The 14,479-nt window shown below is 49.1% G+C and overlaps 1 protein-coding gene across 1 annotated transcript; it reads left to right on the plus strand.

Annotated features, from left to right (window-relative positions):
• Positions 1-12,607: 12,607 nt before the first annotated feature.
• Positions 12,608-14,383, plus strand: CTXN1 (cortexin 1). Its single transcript, XM_077921920.1, has 2 exons — positions 12,608-12,748; positions 13,603-14,383. The coding sequence occupies exon 2, from the start codon at positions 13,693-13,695 to the stop codon at positions 14,011-14,013; it is 321 nt and encodes a 106-aa protein (XP_077778046.1). The 5' UTR covers positions 12,608-12,748; positions 13,603-13,692; the 3' UTR covers positions 14,014-14,383.
• Positions 14,384-14,479: the final 96 nt, after the last annotated feature.

Consider the following 14,479-nt stretch of genomic DNA (forward strand, 5'->3'; position numbering starts at 1 on the left):
TACTAGCGAGATAAAGGAGTTATATGAAATAGGGGTTATTGAAAAAGCTGCAGTAGAAAAGGTTAATAATAAGACCCACAGAGAGGAAGGTGGGAAGTCCAGATATTCAGAGGAAACTTTAAATGTCCATGTATATGGTTGTATTGTTATAATTTTATACTTGTAAAATCAAATAAAAATATTTGGGGGGGGGGGATAAGCAAGCAAGCAAGCATTTTATATTTTATTTTATTTATTTTCTGAATCAACAAAATAAGCCAGACACGAAGGAAACACAGCCACAGCAGGCGGAGAGAAGCACGATAAGGTTGGGCATTGCTGCTGAACTTCATGTTCCGAAACATTACCAATAAATAAATAAATACACATTTTTCCATAAATTGGTTTGGGTTTTCCCCCCGTGGTTGTTGTTCCTATTGATATTGTGTATTTTGTCCTTTTATATGGTGTTTCTTGGTTGTGAACAGCCCTGACATTTGCAGATGAAGGACAGTATATTAATAATAATAATAATAGTAGTAGTAGTAGTAGTAGTAAGGTAAAGGTACCCCTGCCCGTACGGGCCAGTCTTGACAGACTCTAGGGTTGTGCGCCCATCTCACTCAAGAGGCCGGGGGCCAGCGCTGTCCGGAGACACTTCCGGGTCACGTGGCCAGCGTGACATCGCTGCTCTGGCGAGCCAGAGCCGCACACGGAAACGCCGTTTACCTTCCCGCTGGTAAGCGGTCCCTATTTATCTACTTGCACCCGAAGGTGCTTTCGAACTGCTAGGTTGGCAGGCGCTGGGACCGAGCAGCGGGAGCGCACCCCGCCGCGGGGATTCGAACCGCCGACCTTTCGATCAGCAAGTCCTAGGCACTGAGGCTTTTACCCACAGCGCCACCCGCGTCCCAGTAGTAGTAGTAGTAGTAATATCAACAACAACAACCAGGAAGTCCACACAACATCTATATTGGGAGAGACTTTGGTGATACAACAGCATGAGCAAAACAAAATTTGGTACCCTTCCCTTAAATATTTATTATTTTCTCAATAATTTCTTTTTGTACAGTTGCTTTTTTAAATTGATCTTCTCAGTAGGTACCCTCAGAATTTTAAGGTTAGTTGTGTTTTATTTATTTATTTGGCAACTGTCGACTGCAACCATCTTTCAGACATTCTTAAATGCCTGTCGTTATAATGTTAACGTTTTTGGAAACCGCTTACAGGTTTTTCTTTCGGTTAAGCAGCATAGCGATTTTGTTCGATAAATCAAATAAATCCATCGAACTCTGGCAATACCCCCTCGCTTGTCTGGACAGAGGACTGAGAGGGGCGTGTGTACAATGGTCATATTTTCATTCGTTGCCCCGCCCACTTTGGCCACTGGCCCCGCCCACCATTGCTAAGTGGCCCCTGGAGGGAACAGTGGCCCTCAGACTGGACTGAGAAAGGTTCCCTGGCCCTGATTTCAATTCTGTGTTTGGGGAAAATCTAAGCACTGAGATATATTCTTCATAGAATCACAGAATTGCAGAGCTGGAATCCTCAGGATCCTTTCCAATTCTGCAAATCTATAATTCCATGCACCAAACACCCTAAACTGCCTCTCCTGGGTGCTCACCAGTGGTTCCCAGTTCAGCCCAGTTCAGTTCAGCTGGGAACTGACTGCTTTCTCTTTGTAATAATCAAACATGCCTAAAAGCATATTGTTTCGTTTTGCCTGTTGCCTTACAAATTAATTCCCGGTGTGCCTGCGTTCTAGCTGAGAGGATCTTTGCATTCCTCCACCGACCTAGGAGCAGAGTCCAGAGGATGCTGCAGGAGGGTCTCCATGGCAACCGCCTCCAGGGCCAAAGGGGCCAGCCAATCAGCTGTGCCTAGGGATAAGGATGCTACTGGCAGCCACAGGGGACCAGGGTAACAAGAGAGCTGGCTAGCATCTTGAGCAGATGTGGTATTGGCATGTCAGGAAACCCCACAGTGTTTCTGGGCTGTGTCCAACTCTGTCTTACTCAGAGTAGACCTAAGTCAGTCATGCCCGTTCATTTCAGAGGTCCCGTTCCGAGTAGGGCTAACGTCTCTTGCCTCTAAGGCAGGGGTCAGCAAACTTTTTCAGCAGGGGGCCGGCCCACTGTCCCTCAGACCTTGGGGGGGGGACGGACTATATTTTGAAGGGAAAAAATGAACGAATTCCTGTGCCGCACAAATAACCCAGAGATGCATTTTAAATAAAAGGACACATTCTACTCATGTAAAAACACGCTGATTCCCGGACCGTCCACAGGCCGGATTTAGAAGGCGATTGGGCTGGATCCAGCCCCCGGGCCTTAGTTTGCCTACCCATGGTCTAATGACAGCAACAAAAAGGGTTTTTTCCCTCCCTAAAAAAGAGCTGAACCCCTCCCCCAAAACAGGGGTAGATCACTGCCAGTTTTTAATTCTGAAAGTAGATCGCAGTCTCTTGAGAGTTGGCCACCCTGATCTAAAGGATCTACTACTCCCTTCCCATGCTTGCGAGGCTAAATGCTGTCCCCTCTGCAGACACCAAAGGCAGATTCTCACACATTCCATTTCAAACCCGTTTGTGTGTCTGCAATCAAGAAAACACACAGAAAAGTTCAAGATGCACGTTGATCAACCCACACTTAGCTATTATCTCTGAGAAACGTAGAAAATAACAGGATACATTTATACGAATTCTTCAAACTTACACGACCCCTTAAAAATTAGCTGATGAAGGTGAATACAGTGGTACCTCGAGTTACATACACTTCAGGTTACATGCGCTTCTGGTTACAGACTCCGCTAACCCAGAAATAGTGCTTCAGGTTAAGGTTGGCGGTTCAAATCCCTGCGATGGGGTGAGCTCCCGTTGCTTGGTCCCTGCTCCTGCCAACCTAGCAGTTCGAAAGCACGTCAAAGTGCAAGTAGACAAATAGGTAGCGCTCCGGCGGGAAGGTAAACGGCGTTTCCGTGCGCTGCTCTGGTGTGCCAGAAGTGGCTTCGTCCTGCTGGCCACATGACCCGGAAGCTGGACGCCGGCTCCCTCGGCCAATAAAGTGAGATGAGCGCTGCAACCTCAGAGTCAGCCACAACTGGACCTAATGGTCAAGGGTCCCTTTACCTTTTACCTTTACGGTATATTAAGAGTGAAATCATTATTAAGCTCTAACTTAAAATGATTTTTTATTCATAACAAAACTTAATAATGCAAACACCTTGGCATTTGGCAATAACCAAAGTTCCTTTAGAAACACACTTTACAAAGACTCATAATCTAGTCTCTAGATTGAAACGTGCTATAACAGGAAATAATAATTGTAGGTTTTATTTTATTTGCTTGTTATCTTATATTTTGGAAATGCACACACAGGGTTTTTTTTCTTTAAATTTTTTTGGGGCCCCCCAAAGAGTGGGGCCCTAAGCTATAGCTTGTTTAGGTTGCATTTTAATGTTTCGATGCTTTAATGTTGTATTTTAATCTTGTTCTTAAGTTGTATTCATTCAACTTGTTTTTATTATTGTTTGTTAGCCGCCCTGATCCCGGCCTTGGCTGGGGAGGGTGGGGTATAAATAAAATTTATTATTATTATTGGTAAATCCGGCACTGATTGCAAATCCTGCCAATGTTTCCATTCCTTTGCCTATCAACCAACCAGCCACGCGTCCGGAGAAAGCGCATTCTCCCGGCAAGCCGCTAGTCCACATTGTTCCTCTCTCTCCCCCCCCTCCATCACTCCTTTTCCTGCCCCGCCCCCTGGCAACTCCCCGTCCAATGGGGAAGGCCGGGTGGAATTCAAAAATCCTGCCTAGCACCTGCGAAGGGCGAGGGCGCCTCCTCTGCAGATGATGGAGCCGGAGGAGATGCGGTCTGGCCGGGCGGCGGCGGCGGCAAGGGCGCCTTGAAGAGCCGGGGATGCGCCGCGCGGAGACACCTGCCCGCTCCTTCCGCGCCCAGGTGGGCGCACGCAGCATCCTCGCCTCCCAGAGGGAAAGGTGAGTGGGGATGCTCTGTGGCTTTGGCTAAGGAGTCCCCAGGGAGGGACCACCCAAGTCCGAGCTGGCGGGTGCAGCAAGCAGGGTACCAGGAGAGGGAGGGTGCCGGGTGCCAGCCACGCCGGGCACACCCAGTTTTGGGGAAGGTAGCACGGGGACGCAGAGGACGCTGCCAGCCAGAGCCTGGGCTGAGCGTGAGAAGAGAAATCTTTGCTCAGAGTAGACCCAGCGAAATATTTTTAATTTGTATTTTGATTAAAGGGTTTCTTGATTTACAGAAGTATGCGTAATCTCTCTCTCTCTCTTGTGTTTTCCCCCATGCAACATTTTTACAAATCAGTTTCATTTGTTGAGAAATTAGGAAGGAAAGGGGGGGAAGGGGGGACGATGGGTGGGATGGGGTGGGGTCGGTTGGCGATGTTTCAATTTTCCTTAATGTATGTAGGGAGACCCAGTGGAATTGATGGACGCGGGGGGGGGGGGGGGGCAACCCGAATGAAATATTTAGGGGGGGCGGCGGAGGGATGCTAAATTTGCTTTAACTAGTGGCCAATTTGTAAAAAAATGATTTTTTTTTAAAAAAAGATTTGGCGTGTGTGTGTGTGTGTATAGGTGGGGGCAGGGGGGCGAATACAGAAGCCCCGCCCTGCATAATCAGTCCATAGCTGTCAACTGTTCCCTTTTTTTAAAGGGAAATTTCCTTATTCCGAATAGGATTCCTCGCAAGAAAAGGGAAAAGTTGACAGCTATGAATCAGTCGTAAGCACAACATTTGAATGGCAATGCCCATCACCTGGGGGTGGGGGAGGGAACTGGTCCCATCCAATATTTTACTGGGGGGGCGGTTCTATGGATGGACACAAGTTTCTCCACACCCGCCAACTTCACTGGGTCACCTCTGAGTAGGACTGAACTCTGACGCAGCCGGGGGTGCCGACTTGAATTAAAAAATGGGGAGGGGTGGCGCAAGTAACCCCCACATCACATAACTGATCGCAAGGCATATGCACACCATTAGAATGGCCATTCACTTTGGGGGGGAGACCCCACCCACTCAAATATTTTTTTTGGGGGGGGGTGATCAAGGGACCTCAACCTCTTCTAAGGATGCAGCCCACAGTGGTTGATTTGGCACAATGTGTATTCCTTTTTCGGGGGGGGGGGGAGGATGGAAGAAGGAAGGTGAATTGACACTGGGAAGAGAAAGTAAAAGTTTCTGTCGCCACCCATGGGGAAGACGGAGGCACTCTCAGCACCCAAATGGCACTTTTTTGGGGGTGCCCTAGTCGCTTTCCTTTTCTTTAATTTACCCCCCCCCCCATTCTTTATGATCACACTTTCATCCAGGGATGTCAAATAATTTTTTTTAAAATCATTCATTCGAAATTCTAACAATAACATGCATCAAAATCACCCCCCCCCCTATTAGTTATAAAGGTAAAGGGACCCCTGACCATTAGGTCCAGTCGTGGCCGACTCTGGGGTTGCGGCGCTCATCTCGCTTTACTGGCCGAGGGAGCCGGCATACAGCGTCCGGGTCATGTGGCCAGCAGGACTAAGCCGCTTCTGGCGAACCAGAGCAGCGCATGGAAACGCCGTTTACCTTCCCGCCGGAGTGGTACCTATTTATCTACTTGCACTTTGATGTGCTTTCAAACTGCTAGGTTGGCAGGAGCTGGGACCGAGCAACGGGAGATCACCCCGTCGCGGGGATTCGAACCGCCGCCTTTCTGATCGGCAAGCCCTAGGCTCTGTGGTTTAACCTACAGCGCCACCTGCGTCCCATACCTATTAGTTGTACATAACAATATATACTTTTGTCCCTACTCATTTATCCTAATTTCCTCCCTTCCTCCCTCCCCTTTAACCCCTCCCCCCAAAACTTCTTCTCCCTTCAGATCTTTAACCATGTGCTCAGATTAGTCATTCTAATTTGGATGCTTGGCTTGGCTTCTTGGGGTGCCATAATGACCCTACTTTCCAGGCAGAGGTCCTCTGCTTGAGCCTGTAGCTCCTTCTCAAGTTGCCTAGGCTTACCTGGGGAACTACATTTGCAGATGACACGCAGCTCTACCTCTCCTTTAAATCAGAACCAGCGAAGGCTGTGAAGGTCCTGTGTGAGTGCCTGGAGGCGGTTGGAGGATGGATGGCGGCTAACAGATTGAGGTTGAATCCTGACAAGACAGAAGGACTGTTTTTGGGGGACAGAGGGCGGGCAGGTGTGGAGGACTCCCTGGTCCTGAATGGGGTAACTGTGTCCCTGAAGAACCAGGTGCGCAGCCTGGGAGTCATTCCGGACTCACAGCTGTCCATGGAGGCGCAGGTTAATTCTGTGTCCAGGGCAGCTGTCTACCAACTCCATCTGGTACGCAAGCTAAGACCCTCCCTGCCTGCAGACTGTCTTGCCAGAGTGGTGCATGCTCTGGTTATCTCCCGCTTGGACTACTGCCATGCACTCTACGTGGGGCTACCTTTGAAGGTGACCCGGAAACTGCAACTAATCCAGAATGTGGCAGCTAGACTGGTGACTGGGACTGGCCGTTGGGACCATATAACATCGGTCCTGAGAGATCTGCATTGGCTCCCAGTACGTTTCCAAGCACAATTCAAAGTGTTGGTGCCTTCAAAGCCCTAAATGGCCCAGTATACCTGAAGGAGCGTCTCCACCCCCATCGTTCTGCCCGGACACTGAGGTTCAGCACCGAGGGCCTTCTGGCAGTTCCCTCATTGCGAGAAGTGAGGTTACAGGGAACCAGACAGAGGGACTTCTCAGTAGCGGCGCCCACCTTGTGGAACACCCTCCCTTCAGATGTGAAGGAAATAAGCAACTATCCTATCTTTAAAAGACATCTGAAGGCAGCCCTGTTCAGGGAAGTTTTAAACATTTAATGCTGTACTGTTTTTAACATTTGATTGGGAGCCGCCCAGAGTGGCTGGGGAAACTCAGCCAGATGGGTGGGGTATAAATAATAATAATAATAATAATAATAATAATAATAATAATAATAATAATAATAAATTTGCTTAATGATAGAATGTCCCTGGTTCCACCTTTGTTAGGGTTGAAAATGTCGCCTGCCTGAAACTCTGGGCAGTGCCAGAAGCTAGGTGCTCTGACAGGTCCCCACGTTCCTTCACAACCCGCCCCACTTCCCTCTGCTGGTTGCTAAGGGCATCCGTCAACAGCTTCTGCAGATGGAGGTGTGTGCAAGAGAGAGAGAAAGAAAGATATCTATGAATCAGCAAAGATCAGCTCCCCTGTCGATCAACCTCCGTCAGGGCTCACACACACGACACTTGCTCCCTCCAGGACCAGCTCCCACAATGGAACATATTTCTGCTGCTGCTCTCATTAGAAACACAAAAGAAACGAACAAATCCCATTAAGAACTTGGGGGAGTTTGGCAAAAACCTACCTGGGGGCGAGGGGGATCCTTCGCGAATCAACTAGTCTTATTTGCTGGACTTGAAGCAGCCTGTTTCTTGATTTGTTGTTGTTGTTTAGTCGTTTAGTCGTATCCGACTCTTCGTGACTCCATGGACCAGAGCACGCCAGGCACTCCTGTCTTCCACTGCCTCCCGCAGTTTCTTGATAGATGCACGATTTCATTTTTCTCTATTCTCCCTCCTTGAAGTGTGGGCTGTGTGTTTTTTATTCTGCATTTTTGAAACACGGTACCCACAGGTTGGTCCCAGATGAAAAACCACCAGGGGGTGTTTTGTGTGCGCGCCTGCGTTTAGAATTATCCATTACTCGCTTGTGTTTTTATATTCACACCCCTATGCATTATATACATGCCTTTTCCCTTTCGGGAGGCGGCGAAGAATTATTCTCCCTGGGTGCTAAAACACAGCTAATTAAAAACAAGATTTCCAAGTATGAGTCTGCCGAGTTAGGGATAGAATCCAAATGACCTGGGGAGGGCTTGTGTTGGGGTGGATATGAGTCAGCCTTCTTGTCACACATGGCTCTGTCCAGCAGCCTAGGGTGCAAGCCTCCAAACCACATAGAAATCTTCGCCAGGCAGAGTGGAAATATTGTACAGTGGTACCTCGGGTTAGGGACGCGTGTGGCGCTGTGGGTAAAACCTCAGTGCCTAGGAGTTGCCGATCGCATGGTCGGCGGTTCGAATCCCCGCGGCGGGGTGCGCTCCCGTCGTTCGGTCCCAGCGCCTGCCCACCTAGCAGTTCGAAAGCACCCCCAAGTGCAAGTAGATAAATAGGGACCGCTTACCAGCGGGAAGGTAAACGGTGTTCCGTGTGCTGTGCTGGCTCGCCAGATGCAGCTTGTCACGCTGGCCACGTGACCTGGAAGTGTCTGCGGACAGCACTGGCTCCTGGCCTATAGAGTGAGATGAGCACACAACCCTAGAGTCTGTCAAGACTGGCTCGTACGGGCAGGGGTACCTTTACCTTTACCTCGGGTTAACAACTTAATTTCTTTCTGGAGGTCTGTTCTTAACCTGAAACTGTTCTTCACCTGAGGGACGCGGGTGGCGCTGTGGGTTAAACCACAGAGCCTAGGACTTGCCGATCAGAAGGTCGGCGGTTTGAATCCCTGCAATGATGGGGTGAGCTCCCGTTGCTCGGTCCCAGCTCCTGCCAACCTAGAAGTTCGAAAGCACATCAAAGTGCAAGTAGATAAATAGGTACCACTCCGGCGGGAAGGTAAACAGCGTTTCCGTGAGCTGCTCTGGTTTGCCAGAAGCGGCTTAGTCCTGCTGGCCACATGACCCGGAAGCTGTACGCCGGCTCCCTCGGCCAGTAAAGAGAGATGTGCACCGCGACCCCAGAGTCGGCCACGACTGGACCTAGTAATCCGTTCCAGAAGTCCGTTTGACTTCTGAAATGTTTGGAAACCAAGGCACGGCTTCTGATTGGTGCAGGCGCCCCGGAAACAATAGCCGACAGCCGCATCGGACGTTCGGCTTCTGAAAAACGTTCGAAAACCCGGAACAGTTACTTCTGGGTTTTTGGCGTTTGGGAACCAAGGTACGCTGTATTATATATTTATATAAAAAATTCTAGGGGTTTCATTTTCACCCTCTGCAGGCTGCCACCTTCTTGATTACTGTGGCCAAATGTCATGGATGGGACGGAATGTGTGTATATTGTCTGGGTGGAAGATCTATTTTCCTCCGGCAAAGTGTTACTCAACAGGTATCGGCAGGAAATGTTTGAAAACTGATGAACGACTATTATCGATGGATAGAAGAGGATTTACCCTACTGAACTATTTTGAGGGTAGGTTATAAAGGTAAAGGTAAAGGTACCCCTGCCCGTACGGGCCAGTCTTGACAGACTCTAGGGTTGTGCGCCCATCTCACTCAAGAGGCCGGGGGCCAGCGCTGTCCGGAGACACTTCCGGGTCACGTGGCCAGCGTGACAAAGCTGCATCTGGCGAGCCAGAGCCGCACACGGAAACACCGTTTACCTTCCCGCTAGTAAGCGGTCCCTATTTATCTACTTGCACCCGGGAGTGCTTTCAAACTGCTAGGTTGGCAGGCGCTGGGACCGAACTAAGGGAGCGCACCCCGCCGCGGGGATTCGAACCGCCGACCTTCTGATCAGCAAGCCCTAGGCGCTGAGGCTTTTACCCACAGCGCCACCCGCGTCCCTGAGGGTAGGTTATAACGATGTACAAAAGCCACAGCAGAAATTGGTAATTGAACCGGCGATGTGTAGGGAGAAGGGATGAATGTACCGTATTTCTTGCTCCATAAGACGCACCAGACCACAAGACGCACCTAGTTTTTGGAGGAGGAAAACAAGAAAAAAAATATTCTGAATCTCAGAAGCCAGAACAGCAAGAGGGATCGCTGCGCAGTGAAAGCAGCAAAATCCCTCTTGCTGTTCTGGCTTCTGGGATAGCTGCGCAGCCTGCATTCGCTCCATAAGACGCACACACATTTCCCCTTACTTTTTAGGAGGAGAAAAGTGAGTCTTATAGAGCAAAAAAATACGGTATTTTGAAATGATATTTGGAAAAGTTACTTTATTGGGAGCATGCAATGGAGGGAGGAAAATAGAGGGGACATTTTGCTGGGGGTGGGGGAGTCAGCTTTTAAATTTGTCTTGAATTTGCATTAATTTGGTGACGATTTGTTAAAAATCACGGGAAATCAAGAAAAACAATTGGCAAAGACATAAATAAAAAGCTTTCCCACTTGGGTATTAGGACTGCAGGCAGCAATGGGGTGGCAGGGGGTCGTTCGCCATGTCAGAGGAGTGTCAACAAAAGCAAAATTCCCTGCTCTGCAAAGGGAGCAGATGGAGGCACACCAGAAACAATCGGATTAAATTCTTTTGTGCCAGAATGAATTGTCCTTCCACCTGCTCTTCAGGACGGACAGACGGAGGCGGCGCTTGGATTAACTCCTGTTGCAAAACGATACCAGGACGTGTGTGCACGCAGCAGATAGTTCTTCTCCAGAGCAAACCAATTTGCATGAATAATACAACACAACTTTACCACATCACCAATCAATTGTTGTTGTTGTTGAGTCGTTTAGTCGTGTCCGCCTCTTCGTGACCCCCTGGACCAGAGCACGCCAGGCCCTCCTGTCTTCCACTGCCTCCCGCAGTTTGGTCAAACTCATGCTGGTCTCTTCGAGAACACTGTCCCACCATCTCGTCCTCCGCCGTCCCCTTCTCCTTGCGCCCTCCATCTTTCCCAACATCAGGGTCTTTTCCAGGGAGTCTTCTCTTCTCCTGAGGTGGCCAAAGTCTTGGAGCCTCAGCTTCAGGATCTGTCCTTCCAGTGAGCACTCAGGGCTGATTTCCTTCAGAATGGAGAGGTTGGATCTTCTTGCAGTCCATGGGACTCTCAAGAGTCTCCTCCAGCACCAGAATTCAAAAGCAACAATTCTTCGGCGATCAGCCTTCTTGATGGTCCAGCTCTCACTTCCGTACATCACTACTGGGAAAACCAGAGCTTTGTCGGCAAGGTGATGTCTCTGCTTTTTAAGATGCTGTCTAGGTTTGTCATTGCTTTTCTCCCAAGAAGCAGGCATCTTTTAATTTCGTGGCTGCTGTCACCATCTGCAGTGATCATGGAGCCCAAGAAAGTCAAATCTCTCACTGCCTCCATTTCTTCCCCTTCTGTTTGCCAGGAGGTGATGGGACCAGTGGCCATGATCTTCGTTTTTTTGATGCTGAGCTTCAGACCAGGCTCACCTTATCCATACACAAATATGCCCTTAAGACAGGATTTGCAAGCAAAAAGACCATGGGAAGGCTTTCCCCATTTGCCTCCCTTACTGCAGAGGAATATTTGAGGTCATTGGGAGAGTCAAAATGGCATCAGGATGGCTCTCCTGTACTATTTCAGACACATGGCTCATATATTTAGATATGTGTGCATTTATGAATATTTATTCGATATAACAACTGCTACTTATAGCAACCCCTCTCTCCCTCCCCCCTGACAAAAATCTCCTTTTGGAAACACATGCAACCCATTTTAATTGTGTTCCCTTATCTCCATCTCTCTGTCTCTCTTTGTCTCCCTCCCCATCTTATACTGTCATTAATATCATTTATTTTTTTTAAGTTACTAAGGGAACAGGACTTTTAATAAACGCGGATGAAATTGAGTATTTCAAGCAAAATGAAGCTGAAGTTCTTGCTGGCAAAGGAACTGTTTATTCCGTGAAATACAAAATGAAAATTTAAGGAAAGGAGGAGTTGAGTGGGCGATTGGGGAAAAAAGGCATTATATATGCTTTTCATTAGCCGTTGGAGAATTCACCTTTAAATCGGGGGTTTCTTAACACTCTGGGAGGCTCCCAACAGAATATTAAAAACACGATAAAACGTCAAAGAATAAAAACATCCCTAAACAGGGCTGCCTTCAGATGTCTTCTAAAAGTCAGAAGGTTGTGTATTTCCTTCACATCTGGTGGGAGGGCGTTCCACAGGGCGGGTGCCACCACCGAGAAGGCCCTCTGCCTGGTTCCCTGTAACCTCACTTCTCGCAGTGAGGGAACTGCCAGAAGGTCCTTGGAGCTGGACCTCAGTGTCCAGGCAGAACGGTGGGGGTGGAGACACTCCTTCAGGGATACAGGGCCGTTTAGGGCTTTAAAGGTCAGCACCAACACTTGGAATTGTGCTCGGAAACGTCCTGGGAGACAATGGAGGTCTTTCAGGACAGGTGTTATGTGGTCTCGGCGGCCGCTCCCAGTCACCAGTCTAGCTGCCACATTCTGAATTAGTTGCAGTTTCCGGGTCACCTTCAAAGGGAGCCCCACGTAGAGCGCATTGCAGTAGTCCAAGCGGGAGATAACCACAGCATGCACCACTTTGGTGAGACAGTCTGCGGACAGGGAGGGTCTCATCCTGCGTACCAGATGGAGCTGGTAGACAGCTGCCCTGGACACAGAACTGACCTGTGCCTCCATGGACAGCTGTGAGTCCAGAATGACTCCCAGGCTGCGCACCTGGTCCTTCAGGGGCACAGTTGCCCCATTCAGGATCAGGGAGTCCTCCACACCTGCCCACCTCCTGTCCCCCCCAAAACACCACTTCTGTCTTGTCAAGATTCAACCTCAATCTGTTAGCCGCCATCCATCCTCCAACTGGAATGACCTCCAGGCTGCTCACCGCGTCCTTCAGGGAAACTGTTACGGTGTCTTACAACCCATTCATTGTCTCTTTTGCAGCCTCTCAGCCTGACAACGATGTTGTACTGATGTTGGAGAAGAAGGGACTGGATGCAGTAATTTTTCCTCCGGTTCTAGAGTTGCTAGCCTTCTGGAACTGCAACTGGAAGGTATGGTATGAGGGCATGTGATCTCCCATCACACCTCTCTCTCTCTCTCTCTCTCTCTCTCTCTCTCTCTCTCTCTCTCTCTCTCCCCTTTCCTCCTTTCTTTTTATATTTTTAAACGCCCAATTTTTGTCTTTATTTCTAACCCATATATTGCAAATATACAGAAAAATATCAGTACCAATTTATAATATAGCCAGGCTTATTTACAAACTCTATACATGGCTCCTTTATGTTTCTTCTGCACCTCAGACTGTACATCTTAACAGGGTCTTTTCCAGGGAGTCTTCTCTTCTCATGAGGTGGCCAAAGTCTTGGAGCCTCAGCTTCAGGATCTGTCCTTCCAGTGAGCACTCAGGGCTGATTTCCTTAAGAATGGAGAGGTTGGATCTTCTTGCAGTCCATGGGACTCTCAAGAGTCTCCTCCAGCACCAGAATTCAAAAGCATCCATTCTTTGGCAATCAGCCTTCTTTGTGGTCCAGCTCTCACTTCCATACATCACTACTGGGAAAACCATAGCTTTAACTATACAGTGGTACCTCGGGTTAAGTACTTAACTCGTTCCGGAGGTCCGCTCTTAACCTGAAACTGTTCTTAACCTGAAGCACCACTTTAGCTAATGGGGTCTCCCGCTACCGCCGTGCCGCCGGTGCCCGATTTCTGTTCTCATCCTGAAGCAAAGTTCTTAACCTGAAGCACTATTTCTGGGTTAGCGGAGTGTGTAACCTGAAGCCTATGTAACCCGAGCTACCACTGTATGGACCTTTGTTGGCAAGGTGATGTCTCTGCTTCTTAAGATGCTGTCTAGGTTTGTCACTTTATCATAATAAAACAACCAACGCTCTTATTTCTGCAGGTGACTGGGGTGTTTGGTCAGCGGCGCGGCATCGTCATGGAGTAGATCTCTGGAAAGGAAGCTCCCTCACCCCCCAAAAATCACACACGCATGATCCTGGAAGATGCTTGCTGCCTGACACAACCCCTGGCGAGGAGTTTTCGCCGTGCTGCTGGGATGGACAACGCCTCGACGCTGGATTACGAGCTCCTGTCCCCGGGGCGAGTGGAGCCCGTCCCCAGCCCTTTCGGGATGGACGCGGAACAGAAGACGGTCTTTGCCTTCGTCATCCTCCTTCTGGCGTTCTTGGTGATGCTGATGGTCCGCTGCTTCCGCATCCTGCTGGACCCTTACAGCCGGATGCCCGCTTCATCCTGGACTGACCACAAGGAAGGACTGGAGAGGGGGCAGTTTGATTATGCCCTGGTATAGCTCGGGCGAGGCCTGATGTCCGAAAGGGGGGAAAACCTTGGCATCTTCTGGAGTAGGGGTTCCTGGGGAAGCGAAGTTGCTGCTCTCAAGGGATGGGGTGGGGTTTTAATTTGGGTGCAGGCAGGGACGGAGGGGGGGAGTTTTCCCTTTCGTGAGGTCGTAAGCAACCACGGGAAGGTGCCGTAGCTGTCAACGTTTCCCTTTTCTTGCGAGGAATCCTATATGGAATAATAAATAAGGGAAACGTTGACAGCTATGTTTCAAACATGGCATCCGCCGAGCTTCTCAGTGCAGGTGAAATAAATGCTAAACCACACGGTTTCGGGACAAAATGAAAAGTGCTCTGATCCAAATTGGGTGTGTGGGTGTGTGAAAATTTGTTGGGAATTTCCTTTGAAATCCGCTTCGCCAGAGAGAGACTGAGAATCTCCGATCTGATCCAACTCCTTGCCCATTTTCTGTGTCA

Source organism: Podarcis muralis, chromosome 18 (assembly GCF_964188315.1).
Source record: "Podarcis muralis chromosome 18, rPodMur119.hap1.1, whole genome shotgun sequence".
Lineage (NCBI taxonomy): Eukaryota > Metazoa > Chordata > Lepidosauria > Squamata > Lacertidae > Podarcis > Podarcis muralis.